This window comes from Semicossyphus pulcher, unplaced genomic scaffold, assembly GCF_022749685.1.
Source record: "Semicossyphus pulcher isolate SPU_LCO1_2020_fin unplaced genomic scaffold, fSemPul1.0.p SCAF_20, whole genome shotgun sequence".
Classification (NCBI taxonomy): domain Eukaryota; kingdom Metazoa; phylum Chordata; class Actinopteri; order Labriformes; family Labridae; genus Semicossyphus; species Semicossyphus pulcher.
In genome coordinates, this window is record NW_027211694.1 from 9,549,477 (window position 1) to 9,569,939 (window position 20,463).

Consider the following 20,463-nt stretch of genomic DNA (forward strand, 5'->3'; position numbering starts at 1 on the left):
GATAACCAGCGTGTAAATGCTCCCCCTGCTTGTGACATTTTGAAGCTAGATCTGTCGCCTGTGGCTGTTAAACTGTAAAGGACACATGTATTATTCTTGTAATGTTATGATCGTGTAACCTTCTGCTGTCTCTCCTGCCTCGGAGCGTGCCAGAGAAGTGCCTCAAACTTGTAACACACGCCTGAAACTCCACGTACAAACACACACACTCATTACAACCCAAAATCACTCCCACGCTGATGATGTCGTCTCTCTTTCCCCGCCTGTCATCGCCGAGTCCCGCGAGTGACAGCGGTCATCCTCCAATGACGGCTCATTAATCAAAAGTGCCAGCAACACCTATTATTGCGCCGCGCTGTTACCATGGTGACAGGAGGAGGCCGAGGTCTACCTCAGCTCTGCCCCTTGCGCTCGGTCACTCGAGGCCCGTGCCAATCAGTGCCTATCAGTGCCAGTTAGAGTTGGCAGGGCTATATATCATGATGGATGGACGGCAAAGTTTCCCATATGGAGCGAGTGGGGAAAGATGGAGGATGTCAAGTCGTTACATTTTCATGTAAATCAGTGTTGATACAAAAAACTCACGCAACATTCTTGCTTTACATATTTATCAGGTGTGTTTGTTTCCTCTGAATTCATTTGTATATCGTCGGCTAGATTGTTTAATTTACAGCTATTTTAAACAATGTGGTCTGAGTCATTCATTCCTACACATACAGTATCTGATGCAACAACTTCTTGCCTGCTCTGTAGAGGTTAAGCTAGATTACAGGAGCCCCTGGAAAAAGCCGCTGTCACTTAAAGCTGGTGTTCTCTGTAATCGATAGAAGCAAAAATATTTGACATTAGCGCCATAGCTGTGGAGAAAGTTGTACAAACAACTCATGGATTCGCCCATTCTACATTCCTACAACACCCAGCGTGCATTGCCCCCCTCCCTCTGAAAGAAACGGCCCAGCGAGAGATGCTGGAGTGAAGTACCACCGCTTTCCAGTCAAGGACATTGATCGCTGCAGGCAATAGCTCAGAGCGGTACAGAATCTGAAATACAATGAGAATATACCGGTGAATCGTCAAAAAAATCTTCAGGTCTGCAGTCTACATTTCAAACCTGACGACTTTGATGGAGACATGACATCGGAGGCGGGCGTCCTAGATTGAGGAAGTGTAGTTAGGCAAGCTCCCTGGCCTAAAACAGATGACACGTTTGACGTAGTCTGGTGGAGGAGAAGCGGATAGTGTCCTCCAAAGGCACGGAGCGAACGTGAACATAATGGCATTAGCTCCCAACAATAGCATGATAGGACTGTGCTTGAAAATCGGCGAACTGGCCCTTTAAAGTGAGATACCTGTGTCACGTGTTGTGTGACTCAGGCTAACGTGAGCTAGCAGACTGGTTGGCTGGTTGGTGTTACCGCTGAGCCATAATGGGTTTACAAGGAAAAGAAATAGAAGAAGATAGTTTTGCGAGTTGGCAAGTAACTAAAAACAGTATTTTGATGCCCCTGTCATAGCGGTAACATACTCTCTTTCTTTCTCTGGAAACACACACACATAAATCTGAGGCAAGCATGTAAATACAGTCCAATTCCTCCTGTGACTTCCCGAAACACCGCAGAGTCAGATTCCTGAAGCATTAAATTCATCTTGCATTTCACATTCTGCCTGTCGAATGCTAATGCTAATATCGTCGCATCTCTTCATTCGTAAATACAAAAATCCATCTCCATCCATATTTAATATTCCTGTCGTATGTTTCTCTGCAGCTGTCGAGGGTGCCGGTGGAGGCCTGTGGTCAGTACTCAACCTGCAGCGAATGCCTCGGATCAGGAGATCCCCACTGTGGCTGGTGTGTCCTGCACAACATGTAAGTAATACCCGACCTGTCAAAGCTTTACGCACACACAAGAACATCTGTATTTCTCTTTCTTGCTTTAGGCACAAAACACTGTATTTTATTTTCTTACTTTCTGCCCATTCGTAGAGCCTCTTGAACACTCTAAGCAGACATGCTGTGGGGTGCTGCTGTGTTTGGGTTTATAGCCTCCCCTACCTCTATGACGCCTGGTCTCCTGCCCAGCTCTCCTTCCCTTGCAGCCCTTGAGCATTCAGGGACTCCTCTAGCCAACCCAGGCCAGCTCTCAGATTGCTTTCCTGGCGGGGCTCGGCCTTATGCCAGCGCCCCCCTTAGATCCATTACCAAACCAGACCACTGGCTTTGTTTACCAGCTCTGAAACCAGAGCCTGGTGAGAGCACAGACACTGGCAGCACTGCCAGAGCCCTCATGGGCAGCACTCCAAACTTCAGGAGTTGACACGAGGAGAGTGATAGCTTCTGTTATTGTACCTAAACTGGAAATTAGATATCGGAGATTTTCTCATTAACCACATTTCACTCACTCCCAGCCTTGCTTGCCTGTTCTTTCCTGCATTTTGTTCTCCTTAAGCTTTTCTGTCACTCTCTCTTTCACACGCACAAAGAAGCAGAAGATTCACACACACCCCAGCTGCTGTCAAATCCCTGTCCCTCAAGATTGAAGTGGGAGATAGTGCTTGCTGGGGGCAGGGAGATTTCCCACTCCACTGTAAATTGAAAATTGGTTTCTTGTGTTGGTGCTAGCCCTTGGGTAGAGTGTGAGAGTGTGTGTGTGTGTGGGGGGGGGTGTTTGTGAGTGAGACTGAGTACATTTAGGACCTCTGTCCCTGCTGGCATGAGAGGACATGGCGAGGGCAGGGAAGCGGTGGGAGTGTGAGAGGAACACACACATGCTGAACCCCCGGAAAGAAAGGACGATGGACAGCGGAGAGGACAGAATATTGAGATAATAAGAGCTGTAAAAGAGGGGTAAAATGAGTTCTGAAAGAGGGTGTTGGTGGGAAAAAAAAGTGCAGGTTTGTGTGCAGCCGAGTGAAGGAAGGAGAAATAGAGGATGAATGTGTTCGAGGTCTCCAGGGTAGAAAGTGCATTAGCAGACAGAGGACACAGTCTGATGGGTTATGGGTCACATACCAGAGGTTAGAAGCAAAGTCTTGCACATGTACGCACACACCCGAACACACATGCATGCTCTTAGCGCTCAAAAAAACCAGCCTTCATGGAAAAATTTGCCACTTGGAATCAAATCTTAAGACTGTATGAGCGCCCTCTGTGAGAGCGTGTTCCTTTCTGTGCATGTGTGTGTCTGTGTGTGCGCAAACCCATTAACACCCCGGACGTCCTCCCAGTCAGAGCAAATAGGTGCCCACAGATTGGCCTGTCACACTTACCCTGATAGAATCGGCTCACCTCATCTCACCCCCTCTTTTCAATCACACACACACACAGGAGCCGACACACACACGCGCCCCTCTTGCTGGAAAATTAGTGTCAAGTCCCCAAAACCAAAATAGAGCCCAGCGAGAGCGAGAGCAAATAACCAAAATGCCACTTCAGTCGATCTCAGGTGTCGAGGTGTCTGACCATTACAAGGGCAGAAAGGGAGATTACAGGTGTGTACACCGCACACACTCCTTTTGTTAGTCGGACACACAGCTTTGCCTCTTTTACCCTTCTAGCACACAGACGCGTAAAATGCACAACCGGAGAGTGAACGATCGACCACAGGTTTACCTTTCTGAGAGCCCCTCCACCTCCGCGCTCTTCATCCCCAAGCTTGTGAATTCTTAACAGGGTCTTGGTGTAACCGATGCCCCCCTGAGGGATGCATCTACCTCAGGGCAGGCAGGACTCTTTGCTCCTGTCTGATCTATGTCCTCCTGTTACATTAACCACAGTTGATCTTTGGCACCTGAGATAGTTATTGTGTAAGCCCCTTTTACTAAAGTCAACTCTCTCTGTAGTTTTTTTGGCTATGTTAAAGTGATAATCTCAAAGATTTTAATTTAAATAAATGTCTGTTAAATCCCTATCTATCGCCAAAACACAATGGTGATTGAGCCTATGGCCCACTGATGAACGTGAGGCGTTTTCCATCACCCAGCAGTGGTTGGTCTGCCAGAGAGGGTAGGCGGAGCTAAGCAGCTGCTTTTCCGGTCTCTGCAAGTGTTGCGAGTAAACAGTAATCTACTATGGCTGAACAAACAAAGACAAGATGGATGACTACAGATACAACTTCAAAAATAAGTGAAAATCCAAAGAAAAAGAAACAAATTAGACGCTCAGATGAAGGCAAACTAAAAAGGGAAGTGACCGTCAGCGAGGAAAATCAAGAGTTACAACAGTTTATCGCCACAGGTGCCGCCAAAGAGAACGACACGGAGACCTTCGAGATTAGCGCTTTAACAAAATGTAGCATTGTGTGCATGTATGTCTCCACTACATCCTCATGGCCCCTTTATTTAATGTCTCACTCATAGATCTCTATTTCCCCCCATTCTCAGTCACCAACCCCTCTTGAAGTATACAATTAAATGCGCCAAAGGTTAAAGAAAGTTCAACAAAGAAATAAAGTAATATCGCAAAAGGTAGACAGTGTAACCAGGAATTAACAGTGTATGTCCTCGGTATAAGTAGGTTGTCTGATACACACACACACACCTTTCCCAAGGCCCTTCCCTCCAGACATCTAAGCCATAAGAAATGCAACATATGCAGTGTGAGTCGAACTATTTGATATTCAGAGGATTGAAATATTCATCCTATGTCCTTCAGTCTGCTCTCACCTCCACTGAAGTACCTTGGCAGAATAACATTTTCATTTATATTGGTGCAGGAAACGACTGAAAGGAGGAAGACCTGACTGAGCTTTGGTAAATATACAGATCTATAGATGGGTACATGTGCGGTTAAACATAATGGGGTTAAAATCCTGAGAGGATTACGTCACTGAAAGTCTAAATGTTGCTCATTAGCTTGAATTTAATGGACGTCAGACATAAGAACATCAAAACAACGACTTGTACAGCATCCAAGACTCTGCTATTCACTTACATACTATGTTGCTGTTACGATATTTTCCCAACAGTAATGCTTAATGAACCACAAGCACAAACTGCTCCCATGCTTGGCCTGACATTACAGGATGTAGCCAAAGGGAAATCCAGTGAACGAGCATCCATAAGTGAATGGCAGCATTATGATGCCTCAAGCCCACGGGGTCCGTCTGCGCTGCTGTGGAGCAAAAGGACAACAGATGGATGCGTCGTGAATTATAATGGAGTACACTTCTTATTATGTCTATATTCAATGCAACGGTATCCCGTGGAACACTTTCCCCGGCGTCGGTCAAGGTTAAAGATATTTCTACAAAGAATAAAAATATGAAAACAGGCCCCCTGCCTGGTGCACTGACTGCAGACCAAAGGCTTCAACAATGCATCTTTAATAACATGTAGCAAAACAAAGGGGCCGAAACACAGTGAACTCTCACACACTCTCCCACCCACACTTACTTTGTGCTGGAAGGAGCGGTGTCGAGGGGAAGGGGATAGCATGCTGTTCATCTTCAAAGTGTTCTTCCAGATAGTTTGTTGTTCCCAATCAACCTTGAAATCACCTCGCTGGTCTGAGAGCAAACAGAATCGCGAGCGCGCTCTCTCTCTCTCTCTCTCTCTCCCTGGCTCTCTCTATCAGCATTGCCTTTATTTACTTTATAGATCGGTGAGAGGAGCTGTTAGAGAGAACACCGGGGGAAGAGGAGAGAGGCAATCAATAGTACAGGGGAGGAAATCAACAGGAGAGGATAGTGCACCTGTGTGTGTGTGATCGCAGTCGTCCTTCACAAACACTGACCATTCATTTAGAAGGCAAATGTCTTCATTTATCGACATATGCACATATCTATCTATGATCTGCACCTCCTTCATGCTGCCTATACTGCATATTTTAGAAGCCCACTAGGAGACTTCTTCAGATTCCCCCCCTGCGGTTACCCCTGCCACTACTCCAGTAAAGCCGGAGCTTCACCTGTCAACCAAACTGTCTTGGCCTATCACACTCATCCTCATGCTCTCCTCTGCCGAGATGCACGACTTATGCTAATGCCTGTCGAGCCCGGCAGGTGAAAGGAAAGTCTTCACTCATATCAGCCTCCCCTTTTTCTTCATTCCCCTTCTTTCCACTCTTTTAGCACTGACATTGGATGTCACACTCCATCAATCAGAGGAGGGTCTCGTAGAGGGCTCTTACAGAAGATTACCTGTAAGGGAGTGTGTCAGAAGCACATTGTAGGTCTTTGTACAGTAGAAGGTTGATGGGATGCGTGTTAAACATCCACGTACTTAAACAAAAAGTATGAATAAATTGACTTCTTCATCGTCCTGCATGTTCCATCACAACATCCTGGTTGTGTCATAAGAGAGGACCAAAGCTACGTTTCCATCAAAAGTACCTGGGACTTATTTAAGGACCTCAAAATCCAGGGATTAAAATGTTCGTCCAGCCCTTTGTTGTCTGCGTTTCCATCGAGGTCTGAAGACTCGTGGAGATAAGGCAACTTAGTCTAATGACATGTGAAAGAGTTTTCTGACCTCTAACAGAAATGTTCCACAAGTACAAGTCCTTGTACTTAAAGAAAGTACTACCAGCTACAGGTGGGACAAAATATCGATATGGCAATATGTCGACGTCCTGACTCGCAATATCGCGATATTATTGTCACCGTGGGCCACGTATCGTCAATCGTATCATATCGTGAGTTACGCTGCGATTCCCACCCCGACAACCCGTCTAGCAGGAACCTTTTGGGGTCTAAAATTCTAGTTCCCAGGATTCTGTTTAGACCCTGGTGCCCTTGTAAAAATAAACTGAGTCCTCCCTAAAGTCCATAGTCTCCGGGGAAAGCTCCTGCAGTGGAAATGCAGCTCTAGAGTCATAGTCAGTAAATGTAGACATGGCCACCTTGATGTCACTCAGTGGTTTGAGAACTATCATTTTGAAGCCTAGCTTTCAGCATTTTTTCTGGAACCATGTGGTGGAGCCAGAGCCGACCATACTGGGACGACAGGGTGGACATGCAGTGAGTGCTACATCTCTTTCCTGGTAGACAGGTCTCCTAGGTAGAGACTTGTCAATCACAGGTACCCAAGCCTAAAAGCATATCCTGCTGTATTTCTTCAAATTTGCAAGTGAAACCATAATCTTAGGAGGAAAATGTTCACTGAGGTAATAAATCACTTCAGAAGTAGGGTCTGATTTGTTTCTGCAAGCGGTGGAGTCACCCCCTGCTGGCCATTAGAACTAATTCAGGTTTAAGTCACTTTTCTATTACTTAAAAACATGTTCTTAAACTCTCTTCCGAATCCACCCATTCTTTTACCTCACTAAGTAAGCAGTTGGGCGAGAACGTTGTGGATATGTTACCTCCCCTAATGCCGCTCTGTCAGCTGTCAGTTTTGCATGTGGTTAACTAGGCTGTCATCGCACCTGTCATGTGTGACAGCCAGACAGATTGGAAACCATATTTGGAGAAGTAGCATTGTCAGAACGAATGTCATCATATTTGGCATGGACGTTGGGAATATCTCACATTACTCTGTGATATCGATGTCAATTTGGAACAAGTGGCGCTAATGTCGCAGTATCTTCACATTAATAATTGGTTTGACATCTCTCAATCTCTGCTTTTGGCAGAGATAGGACGTTATATTCCCAGAGTGGTGAGATCATTTTCTCTCACTTTTTCATTTCCTTTGTGTCCTCCTCCCCTCTTCCCCTCTTCACTATCATTAGAATCGAACTCTATCTCCAGCAGGCTGATACACTGTATTTTTGTGTGTGTTTCTTCTAGCACCTTTCCTCTCTTTCCTCATAAACATTGATCCCTCCTTCCTGAAGTGGAATGGGGACAGTAAAGTCTTGTGTGCCACTGGCCACAGGCTAATGGCCTCTCCTCGTTCATTAGAGAAAGTTCGTCTATACAATCAATTGTAAACTTTGAGAGCAGAATGAGTCGGTGGACAAAGGCTGTTGAGTTTGGATCATGGTGACAGTCACAGTTTACATGTCTGCACCTTCGTTTTTAAGACAACACAAATCTAAATGTGTTTATCAAGTTGCATTCTGGAGTCACACCATCACATATTAATTAACAGTTGTCAAAGACTTGTATTAGCATATTAGGAGGATATAAAAGTTCAAGAAGTTATAAGTAAACACACAGAATTGCTTATAAAACTTGCAAGTCATGCTGCAAGGCTCCTCGTCTCCTAAACCCTTTGTTTTCCCGAGACATCTCTGCTGCTGTCAAACGAGTAACCTTTTCAGAGGGAAAAGCTAATTGGCAGATCCATTCAATGCCTTTTCTCTCTCTCTCTCTCTCTCCTCCGCTCTCTCTCTCTCTCATATTAATTCTGCAGCGCCGCTACCTGTCGCTGTGTCACAGTCATCCGTTACCTCAGTGCGCTCATTACTGCGGTATGCCAAAGTAATGCTAATTAAACTGCAGTGGCACAATTGGCATGCTAGCGAGGACTCGTGTTCGGTTGTGGCGACCACTAGCCTCCCCCCTGGAGATGGATGTAAGTGCTTTGAAACAAATTGTTGGCAGAGGAAGGAATTGTTTACACCAAAGGGAAGTTTTTGTCCTCTAATAGACCAGCCACATTATGAGTAAAGAGAGCTGTGTGTTCATATCAAAGGCCTCAATGATGATCACTGACCTTGCACCAAAATTATAACAATGAAAGTAATATTCCGGATTTTTTATCAAACACTTTCTCTCAAACTTAAATTTATTCCAAGTAGTTTCTTTGATCCTGAGATCTTTGCATCCATCGCACCTGCTCGGATGTCCGTGCCCAGGAGAGGGTGGCCGTCCCCTGGGTATGGATGACTGGTTTCACCCTCCCTGCTCCTCGCGCTGGATGCTAAGGGAAGTTGAGGGAAGGGAACAAGGCCAAGAAGTGACAGGGGCATCAGGACGGAACGGAGCGTTGCACCTCCCAGTTCCCCTCTCAACTGTCACAATCATAGTGTGAAGAACACACACACACATACACACAAACCAATCTACCTAGCCCAAACACACACACACAATACCCACTTTTAAGTCGGGGCCATTGCTCACTGTCACCTATTGTCACCCCACCACACACAGGGAAACAGAGACAGTGGACTCTCGCACAGAAACACACACTCACAGCGGGGAAGGTGTCTTTCTTTTGTCCGGCGGAGCGTGAACCTCACACGGGGCCTGACATGAGACAGAGAGGATGAATGAGAGATGTGTTGACAGTCAAAGGAAGGCGAAGTGAAGTATTCCATGCGATGAGAGGGGCGAGGTTACATAAATTCACAGAGAGAGAGAGAGAGCAGGGATGAGGAATCTTCCGCTGAAGAGCATAAATTAACTCCAGGAGCGGGTACTCTAGTCGAGGATATGAGGGTAAACACACACACACAGGTGCGGTTCATCTTGACTATGATGGAGAGCACCCAGGGGAGAGAGTACTCATGCAGGTCAACTCACATGTCCCATCACGTAACTGGTGCTATGGCAACAGTGGCATAGTAAGAATATAATAACCATGTTATATAATCCTACAGTAATCCCCTGTGATTGTTCTGTAGTAATCCAGATAGCATCGTGACAGATTATGCATGCTATATTTAATTATAATGTAATTTGCATGTTTCTGTTGTTATTAATTTACCCACCAACTTGACGCAGCTATTTTTAGTCTTGTGCATCGTTTCTTTTTTCTTTTTGCCAACCAAGCACTTTTTTTTTTTTTTTTACCATGTTGTGAAGATTCTCCAAAAACTTTAAATATATATATATATATAAAAGCTGCAAGTTTTAACCAATAAGCAGCCCTCTTTGAAGAGAAATAAACGGGAAAAAAAAGCAACATAAATGCAGCTACTGTAGGGCTCATAAAGTTTCAAGAATGTAACTGTAGCTGGGATCAGTGGATACATGGATTACTGCCCGCTCGTCATAGGAAACCCATGTCCTTCAAAATAAAAGCACACTTCTTACCACACCTTTTTGGCTGACCGCTGGGGTCTTTCAGAGACAAATAAAGTAAAAATGTGTACAAACGAGTGGAGTCAGAATTCCAGATCGGGCTCTTACTTTGAAAAATCATAAGTGTTGATCTACTTTCCTCTCCATGCCTGTGACTTTTACTACAGGAAGATATTTTAATACTGCTGTCAGAGATCATAAGGACTCGTCACAATTAATTTTCACCGTGTATTTTGACCGAGAACCACACGCGGCTCGCGGTAAAAATAGGCGAGCCTCCTATTCTCTACATTTTTGGCGCGCGAGTAACAACAGATACGCGTGTGTCACGCCAGCATTGTGAAGACTCATCTGTTTTCATGCATTTCAAATGAAAATGAACACGTCCCGCAGCCGTCACGCCACAATTCCAGTGTTGCCCACAAAAGCTCACGTTGACCTGATGCAGTCAGCCACATACTAGGTTTTGACCTCATTTTTTAAAGCGACCCACTGAAAGCAGCCCTGCGACCCACTTTTGGGTCCCGACCCACCAGCTGAGAACCAAGGCTGTAGACCTCTAAATGTCCTGTTCTCTAACCATAGACGATGATAAGTAAAGTTATTCCTCATTCAGTGTTACAAACTGCCTTGTGGCGGCGAATTAACACACCACATCTCTGCAGGCTCATATTGACCGCCTGGATCAATAGTATCATACGCTGCCGTCTGCCGCTGCACACATGCCGGATCATAGCACAATATATGGAAGATAAAAAGCCGAGTGCACTATTGAGACCCCATTGAAAAGCAGGCCTCTGGTGGCCTGCACTATCACCCCAAGAGGCTCTTATGAAAACATCATCAAACGGGGAACTCGGCTCACAAATACCTCGGGAAATACTGTAGATGCGATGCGATGCGATGATACGCCATTGTTTTCCCTTGTCAGAGTCTGGGCCTTCACTTTTATGATTGTGAGGTCAGATTGTGTTGGATGTAATAAATGGGACGGTGATATATGAGCTGTTTGGAAGCATTCCAATATTAGCTTTAACATCCTTTGGCTGTCTTATCTCATCCTAACTATCACGTTGCAGCAATTTGTCATCTTTAATACAAAGGATGAGCGAGCTCGAACATTTACACGTGGATTTATGCAATTAATATGTACAAATAACCAGCAATAGTGTAGTTACCTGCGTGATTGAACAGTCTAATTTCTGTAATGACACCGCCCCCTCTGCCCTCTTTTTTTTGTCCATGAAATCCTCCTTAATTTGTTTCTGAAAAAAGCTTCATAAAGCATAATGATTCAATCATTCAGGTAAAGATCTCATAAAAGCTCATTTTGTTGTCATAGTCTTTAACCTCACTGCCCCCGCTCTCGCTCTCTCTCTCTCTCTCTCTCACACACAGACACCAGCATACCTCTGAATCAGACAGATAAAGCGCTTTAATAAAAAGAACCTGCTCTAATGGCATCTGCAGGGGGAAAAGCACTGACATCACATATGCTAGACAAACAGCCTAATAAGCCTGCCACACCAGCCCACCATTAGATAGCTCTGCCAGGGGATTGTTTGTTGTTTTGGTTTTTTTTGTCGCGTGTGTGTGTGTTTGCTTGTGCATGTGAGAGCGAGACAGAGAGAGAGAGAGAGAGAGAGATGGCATCGCTTTTGACAGCTGCTAAAATTGCGTGTTGGAGTGTGAGGCAGCAAAAGTCACGACAGAGAGGAACAGCTGCTGCTTGCTCGCCCTCGGGGCCAGATTGATGCTGCTGATCGCCATTTATTGTGTTTGTGTTCGTGAGAAAGAAACACAGGATTTATGGAGGTTGTTGGAAATAATAGACGCTATTATAACCTTATTTTACTCAAATGTTTGTGGGACGTTGATTGACACAATCAGGCTTTGTCTTTGCTTCAATCTGCTTCATATATGCATATTCATTAGATTGTTTTCGCTACCTGTTTAAACTCTTAGCCGCTGTGTAATTTTCCGCCCACTAGGTGTCTTGCATCAGTCGTGCAGAAAGGGGATGGCTCGGAAATTTCTACACTTGGGGGCAACCTCTCTGCAATTTCTGTGTCTTTGGATACGGGCTTATTTGAGACACAGATTGCGTGTGTGCTCACGTGCGTGTGTGTGTGCACAATCGGGAGTAACAGGGTCATGGCCACTGGGCCAGGTAATGACTCTCCCACTGGCCCCTCCATGCGGATTTCTGCTCTGCGGACCACCTCTCTTAATGATAGCACAAGAAGGCACACTGACTGTTTCTGGGTGTGTGTGTGTTTTCAGTTTGTGTGTCTGTGGTCACATGTAGGAGTGAGAGATGTGTCCAGGCGGAGTGTAGATGTGTGTCATTTGACTGCATCTCTGTGACACAGTGCCGTATGCAGCCTCGGGGTATTAGTATGTATAGGATTCCGTACAGTGTCTGATGATGCATGGGTTGTATGGTAATTGGTTTCACTTGGACTACAGACTGCCTATTTGTTGTGTATTGATTTGGCACAAACAGCAGTGTAAAGGCAAATCCAGCTGTGTAGAATCTTACTGCAGAGGAGGCTTTATTCCTGTAAGTACAGGAAAATGCATGCATGTGAGATTATATTTATATATCCTCACTTCTGTGTCTCATGTGCTGTATGTTCGCCTATTTTTTTCCCCCCTCCAGTGACATGAGCGTTTGATAGAGCCGAGGATGGCTGGACTCCGGCTTTGTGAGAATTTAATAGCTTTCATTTCCCAGCCTGCTTGACCTTCTCCGTGCCTCACATTAGATATGCATTACACCTGAAGTCTCACATGGCCAGATACATCTGCTCCCTCTCTTTAGTATGTTCTCTCTCTGTACGCTCCCCTGAGCCCCCACTTGATACTCGACTAGTTTCAACTATAAGGGATCAAGCCTGGAATTACACTTGGTCCCCGTGCCTTTAAAATCCCAGAGAATACTGAATGTTTGATGCTGACTTCGGCCATTGTGTTCATTTTTAGTTGTATTTTTCAGTCTTTGAGTTCTTGAAGTCTTTCTTCTTCTCGTTCTTTTCATGTTGTGTTCAGTTATTTCCAGGGTTTGCCTCATTATGCAGGTGCAAACCTAAACTATGAATCAAAAAATAAGCAGTTGTCAGTGATGTTCCTTTTTATGTTAAAGGGCCAGTTCGCCAATTTTCAACCTCAGTCCTATCGTGATATTATGGGTAGTCTCCACCAGACTACGTAAAACGTGTCATCTGGCGGAGGCCAGGGAGCTCGCTAAACTACACTTTATCAATCTAGGACGGCTGCCTCCGATGTCATGTCTCGTTCAAAATCGTCAGGTTTGAAATGTAGACTTCAGACCTGAAGATTTGTTAGACGATCCACCGGTATATTCTCATCGTTTTCGGATTCTGTACCGCTCTAACCCATTGCCTGCAGCGAAAACTGTAGTGGTACTTGTCGGAATGTAGAATGAGCGAAACAACAAGCTAATTGTCCAACTTTCTCCACAGCTATGGCACCAATTTCAAATATTATTGCTCCTATCGATTACAGAGAACACCAGCTTTGACTGACTGGCTTTTTCCGGGGGTGAACTGCTCCTATAAAGGTTAAAGCTTTTTGAACATGAATGCACGTTATTGCCTTGTGACTCACTTAATAATGACTGTAAATGTTTTGATCTTTTTGCACATAATAGTTTAATCATCTTGTATTCCAAACATAGTGGTCATTTAATTCATCCAAAGAGCAAAATGATGACCATTGTGTGATGAAATTTATTATCCAAAAGGCCATCTACTTTTGAATGGCCTTGACAGCATCCATGCTCTCTCCTCAGTCTCCCTCTAATTGTGTCACCTTATCAAAGCCTCAGAGAAACAAGGGCGCAGATTAGTTTCCATTCAGGGCCAATCTAATCCTTTCAGCTCGCTCTCTCATAATGTGTCTTCGCCACTCTGCACAACAGCAGTGTTTACTAATCAGATGAATAGATGTCGGACATCTAAAAAGATAGCCGCAGTCGGGCTTCTTGTGACTGCTATTTGGATCTAAATCGCTCCGATTTCCTGGGTTCACTAAATGGTCTGTTCTGTGGTGTTTACAAAGGGAGGGATTGTTTTATGTTGTTAAAAGCGGTGGGATTCTTTTATTTTCAAGGTCTGTCTGGATGGTAATTGAAAATAATTAATCAGGGCTTGTTGTCTGATAACATCGGCCTCTACAAGCAGGAGATTCACTCAGGATAGAAGTTTTGCACTTGTTTATATCCTGTGTTGGAGCATTGAATTGCCCATTTTTCCACTGGAATATCCCGCGTCCCTTCGTGTAGCCCTCTGTGCACGCCCTGCAACAGCACCATTGTCTCATTTAATTTAAAGCTCTTCTTGCTGCAGTGTCATCGTCCAAACCTTAGGGAGGCGGAGAGATGCAGAGAGAATAAACAGCCTCCCTCCTCCGCTGAGTCACAGCCCCTGCATGGTCCGTGTCTGGGATGTGAAAGTGAATAATTCCACCTGTTGTCTGTCTCGTCCTGCGCAGCGAGTCTGTGACCTTCTGACTCTTGAGAAAGATATGAAACTCACAGTCTCTGCTGGGCTTTATGACGTCTACAGAGATAAACAGAGGCCATCCAGGTCCTTGCTATACAGTCCACCGGCTCGCACTACCACCTCTATTTCTAACGTATACAGTAAAGCTGGCATTGCTAACATCATCTCAGGCTAGAGGGCTTTACCTGTGTTCCAATCTCACGCTTTTTTAAAGCCCAGTGGCCTCGCTAAACCCATGATAATTCCACAGTAAAGGAGAAAAAGCGCTCCGGGTTGTTTGTATTCCTCCAAACAAATCACAGTCATCTCTGGCGACACTAAGCTCAGGATGCAGCGACAGTGCTCAGGAAAAAATAGTGTCAGGGAGGAAGTTGTTTTGCACATTGGGAGGCAAGCCATGGAATTAAAATGGCTAAATCCCAGAAACGCCTTATGCACGAATCTTTGTCAAAACTTGCCATTTTTAGTTGTTGTTGTTTCACTTAGTGGTGGTGGTTTGAACAGTCGGAGGGGAGATGTAGTGCCTGAAATCCGCGACCAGTGGCAGGCTGTCACTATCTACACCCTGTGAGTCTGTTTACCTGCATTCAGACATCATTATTGATTGTCATAATCGATACTATGAAAGTGGGAGGATTGTAAAGGAAATGTACATTTTTTCAAAGGTTATGGTGTTTTAAATTGGTTCCATAATTACAGGGAACAGTGAGCCACATCAATTTAAACCTTTTTAAGAACGCCAGAAGGGTCAAACATCGACACAAGCAAACATTAAATCCATAAACTTTTGAAAAAGATTGATGTTCTTTGTGTCAGCGGGGGGATGTTGCTCATTTCTTAAGGAACGTTTCCACATTTGCTCCACATTTGCATAACAATCAGAACGTATTGGCCCCCGTCCACTTCTTCGATGCACCCTCTCTAATGATAATGCATTAACAGTTGCAGCTTGTAGCTATATAAAGACACATAAAATAACTCTGAAGATGCCAAAACTTCTTGTAACTAACAAATATAAAACCTAACCTTGTATGTTGTTCATGCTGATTCTATCAGTCCCACCTTTCATCCGTCACTCCTCCCGACATTATTTACAGCAGCTCGTGTCTAAATTTACAAGCTTGGACATGATGTCATGACTTTGACCCTCTGAAAGTATAACAAGCATTTATCACATCCCTCATAAATCAAAGTGCTACTTGGGATCCTTTACCCAGTGACCCCATAGCATCCTTTGCATGGTAACATATCATATAGCATCATTTTTATTTCACTTATACTCTGTGCAACATGTTTACATAGAAAGATTGTGGGTTTTTAAATTTCATGTCTGTTTATAAATCACCCCGAAACCACCACTCACCCTTTTATTCCTGCAGTTGTAATGATTCAGTCACCCATTGTGATGATTCACTTATTCAGTAAATGATAATAATGAATTCCTGCTTGTGTTTCTGGCATGAAATTTGAGCTTTTCCCAAAACAGTCAATGAACGAAAACAAAGACAAACATCATTATATAAATACTCACACCATTCAAGGCCAGCACAAAATATCCTGCTGAGCATTTTTTTTACAGCTTTATTCCTCAATGGGTGTAAGCAGCAGACCTGTGGGTATGCACAGAAGCAGACTGAGTGTGTACGTTTATGTATGTTTGTGGGTGAAAGTGTGCGTTAGGGGGTTTGTGTGTGTGTTGTTTGCCTCGGGGTACTTATATGATGTGGTCTTATTAAATCAGTGCTAGAAAAGGAGGAACAGACAGGAGTGATAGAGTAGCACAAAGGAACCCAAAGCGATTAAACCCCTACTCAAACCGGCTTAGCAGCCAAAGCCTTCACAGAAAGCCAACAATGGCTGCCTTCCTTTTAAATCGTGCTTCTCTTCTGCTCTCTTTTCCACCTTCTCTCACTATATACCCCTCCTTCTGTTCCCTCCCTCTCTCAAACAGATTATTTCCTTTCTTTTTCTTTATGTCTGTCTTCTTTGCAGCAGCACGTTAGGCCGCTTAACTTTACAATACTCATGTCAGGTCTAAACCAACCCTCCCTCAGTCTTTCCTATTCAGGATAGAAAAGCGTCTCGCTGTATAAGGTATTACTGTATCTCCTTCGTCAACCACCTCGAAAGTCTTTCTCTTCCTTTCGTTCATTAGCACCTCTTCCTTTCTTTTCATTCTTGTCTTTGTCTGAGAGAGTTTTGGAGGCCCTCTGTGGATTTGCCAGGTTGCTAATTGCACTGAAAGTTTTTGTCTCAATCAATAGGGGACTTGCATAAGTTTATGAGGGGATTAGAGGAAGTTGGGGAAGTAGAAGGTTGAGGTTATACCGCAGTTGGGGTTGGTGGATTTCTCACAAATTATCAAAAACTTTAACTTCTGTTCTGTCAGCCATTAACATAAAAACTTGAAAACAAACCCATGAAAGAGTTGGTGCTCAAACTATTGGGAGTTAATCTGCAGGATGTCGAGGGATTGTGTTTTGAATTCGTCCTGCAACACAAAGAGTCCAGTCCTGAAACTCCCCCAAACCTCTGTAACAGACTGGATTAGACCACCTGGTGCGGTATTAAGAGGCAGGGAAATCCATCCCTGCCCCCCACCAACATCCACTTTCCACCTGCACTTGGCACTGCCCATGAATGCCAGTCATTAAGACAGCATTACAAAGACGAGGCCTACCCCTTTCCCAATGGGCCGGCTCCACTTCCACATATAGAGCACCCTTTGTTTTAAATGCCACTGCTCCCACCCCCTGGAGACCTGGTTTCCATTCACTGGCCACTGTCGCTTACACACTGCCAGAGAGGAAATATGATAAATGTGTATAACCCCGTCCGTCATGGAGCAATGGGACATTCTCCTTTTCCCCTGTGCCAACAGGTGGAAAGGGGTAAGCCCTGCTCAGGTTACTAGGTCCGTGTGTGTGTGTGTGTGTGTATTTGTAATCCGTGAATAACACCCCCCTCTTTTGTGTTTTTTTTTCCAGGTGCACCAGGAAGGAGAAATGTGAGCGCTCATCAGAGCCCCGTCGCTTTGCATCAGACATCAAGCAGTGTGTGCGCCTCAGTGTCCACCCAAACAACATCTCAGTGTCCCAGTTTAGCGTCACGGTGAGTGGATAGAAACAAACTCCTCAAATACACTAAAAAAGAAACAGTGAACTCTAATGTAGTTTACCAATATCAGTTTTAAATATACCTCCATTACTAGCTAAACATCATTAAGGGGGTCCGCAGAGTAAGACAGTCAATATATCAATCAAATACCATCATTAATAAGCCCTTCCAAAAATCAACATATTTTTTCTTCTTCCAAACGTTGCCCCATACATATATAATCTCATGAATTGTGACTGCCAATAACTACTAATGTTTCAGAGCGGCAAACAAGAACAGTGTGCTGCTAGCGGGGAGTCTGACATTAGCTAGCAGCAAATGTTAGCAGCTACTGTTTTCCCTTACAAATTTAAAGGCTGTACTTTTTTTTTTAAATATGTGTTTACATAGGACTAAAAGAGGAGCAGTGAGCCAAGCTGCTGCTAACCTTAGCTTAGCGTGTTACGAGGTGCTCAGCTTGTTTTTAGGTTAGGTTTGCTCCAGTGTACATTATGAATCTCATGAATTGTGACTGCCAATAACTACTAATGTTTCAGAGTGGCAAACAAGAACAGTGTGCTGCTAGCGGGGAGTCTGACATTAGCTAGCAGCAAATGTTAGCAACTACTGTTTTCCCTCAAAAATCTTAAGGCTGCACTGTTTTAAAATTTAAGTTAAGATGAATTCTACTGTTAAAAACACAGAATAAAGCAGTTTCATGTTAAAAACTCTTTCTCCTTTACTCTTGTGTTTATACAGGAGTAAAGGAGGAGCAGTGAGCCGAGGTGCTGCTAATGTTAGCTGCTGCTAGCCTGTTACTAGGTGCTCAGCTTGTTTTAGGCTAGGTTTGCTTTAGTGCAACGAGGCAGGCCATACATGAATTATGATATCATATCCATAAAGGTTTCTAGTGCAACCTACAGTAGTAATAATAATATGTATATTTTATTTAACAAGCTAGTATTGGAGGGTTACTCTCTATCTGCCAATATTTAATTCTAGGTGTCAAAATCGGTATCAAGAAGGGGGAAAAATATAAATTCTGAACATCTTTATTTGTTTATCACCATGTTTCTTTTTTCTACTATTTGAAGGACAAGATGTCAAATTTTAAAGTAAAAGTGAGTCAGTGTTTATTTTTTTCAATAAGGATGAAATACTCGAGCGAGCGTTTCTTTTAGTGGAGCCATATTGCAGCAAACAGTGAAGCCTATCTGAATGTGTTACTGGTGAGAAAATCTTGTCTGGCAGATTGACAATATCACACACTCAAGCATAATTTGTAATGCGATGTAATTATGCTCTAGATACTGATTAGTAGCCAGTGTTAACTCTATAATCCTGCTTTACATCATTTTACCGCCTGCCAACATGAATCCTTCAAATCCTGACCTCGCAACTTAACAGCCCTGTCCAGCGAAACACTCTCCCAAACAAATGTCAACAATCATTAACGGCGCGCGGTTTAGCTCAGCTGTGTTTATTGTGATTGTTGGCGGCTAAAGCGCAGCGCTGGACATTTTGTTCTAAAACAGCTGCCAGATTGAAAGGGTCTGAATGGTTTTGATTGTTTAAGTGTATTGATTAGCATTGCAACAGCACTTGGCTCTGTGGGAATTGAAAAAGCACTTGTTCGGGGTGTTTTTCCATAGTTTTCTCCAACTTTCAGCAAAACAGTGACTTCACTTAAATCTGTTAGACATACCCTGACGCTGTATGTGATTTACATCGCTATTTACAGACGCTAATGGCTATGCTTTATTATTATCATTGCTGTTTCCTCACGTTATCTTCTAGCACTGCTCCAGCCTAAATGAAAGGCTCATTCTGATTTGACAGTTATTTTCCCGGAACAGAAACAGCTTCTGACGTTTTTAAGTACCTCTGCAGGTGTGTGTGGTTTTACCGCAGGCTCAGGAGAAGATTGACATTACCCGAACACATCATGCTTATCTATATCTTCCACGGCTCACAGTTTTTTCTTGATCAAAATCAGCCTATTTGAAAGGTCGTAACAGTGAATGTTATGAAATCGAACTGACCTTAACCACCTAAAGTGATGTCACATTTTCAATTCCCATTTCCCCTTTAATGTCGGTTTGGAAATGGCTTTGAATCTCCGACACGGAGTGCATAAATATCCGATACGATTTGCTAAGGTCAAGCCTGAGTGACTATTCTCCATCTGTGTTGCTCTGAGGGTCACACAAAAGTGTTGCTTTTCTGAGGTACACCCCTGCATCGCTCTAATGATATTCATGGGGTGTGTGTGCGTGAGTGTGTGTTGCTTTTGAGAGTGTTTAACCTTTTCCCGGAAAGCGGGCTTTACCCAAAGGCTGTGCTACACGTCTCCAATCCAACTGATTGCAGGGCAGAGGCTGCTGCCAGACAGACAGAGGCTCCCACTTGACCTTTGTGTTATTAAATATTTGTTTGGGAAGATAAGCCGCGGCATTCTCAAGTGAAACAGAGACACCTCGCTGCCAAAATCAGACCCAAGGGCCATAATTTACTGGCACTGTTACCATTTGGTGTTTTATGAAAAGTTTCTACTCTTATACTTAAGGCCTCAGGAGGAAGTGTCTCTTTATACGCTGTATTTTAAAGGTAAAGCTTAAAGTTAGGTAAGAGTGCTACATTTTTAGCTGCCACATTTAGCACTTACAGAATAAGTAATGTCAGAGGATGCATCCACTTTTCTTTGTCAGGCATCTGCTTTTGAATACATTCGCATCAATCCTTTTTTATTTTACCATGGCAACATAAACAACCTATCATCATGTGTCCTCTACATCAGTGTTTCACAAACTACAGAAGGACTTTTATGTGTGTGATTTTGTACACGTATGGCGGACGTCTCAGTTAACATGAGAGGCTGATTTTCATATTAATGCAGCCGTGCCCAGGCTCGGCTCGGCCGTGACTACTCCGAC

At 43.9% G+C, this 20,463-nt stretch overlaps 1 protein-coding gene across 1 annotated transcript in view; it reads left to right on the forward strand.

Moving 5' to 3' along the window:
• plxna4 (plexin A4) overlaps positions 1 to 20,463 on the forward strand; it is a 208,559-nt gene that overhangs the window by 119,215 nt on the left and 68,881 nt on the right. The window contains exons 4-5 of the mRNA XM_069670686.1: positions 1,767 to 1,867; positions 17,422 to 17,545. Coding sequence (XP_069526787.1) covers positions 1,767 to 1,867; positions 17,422 to 17,545 — 225 coding nt within the window. The remainder of the gene's footprint in view (positions 1 to 1,766; positions 1,868 to 17,421; positions 17,546 to 20,463) is intronic.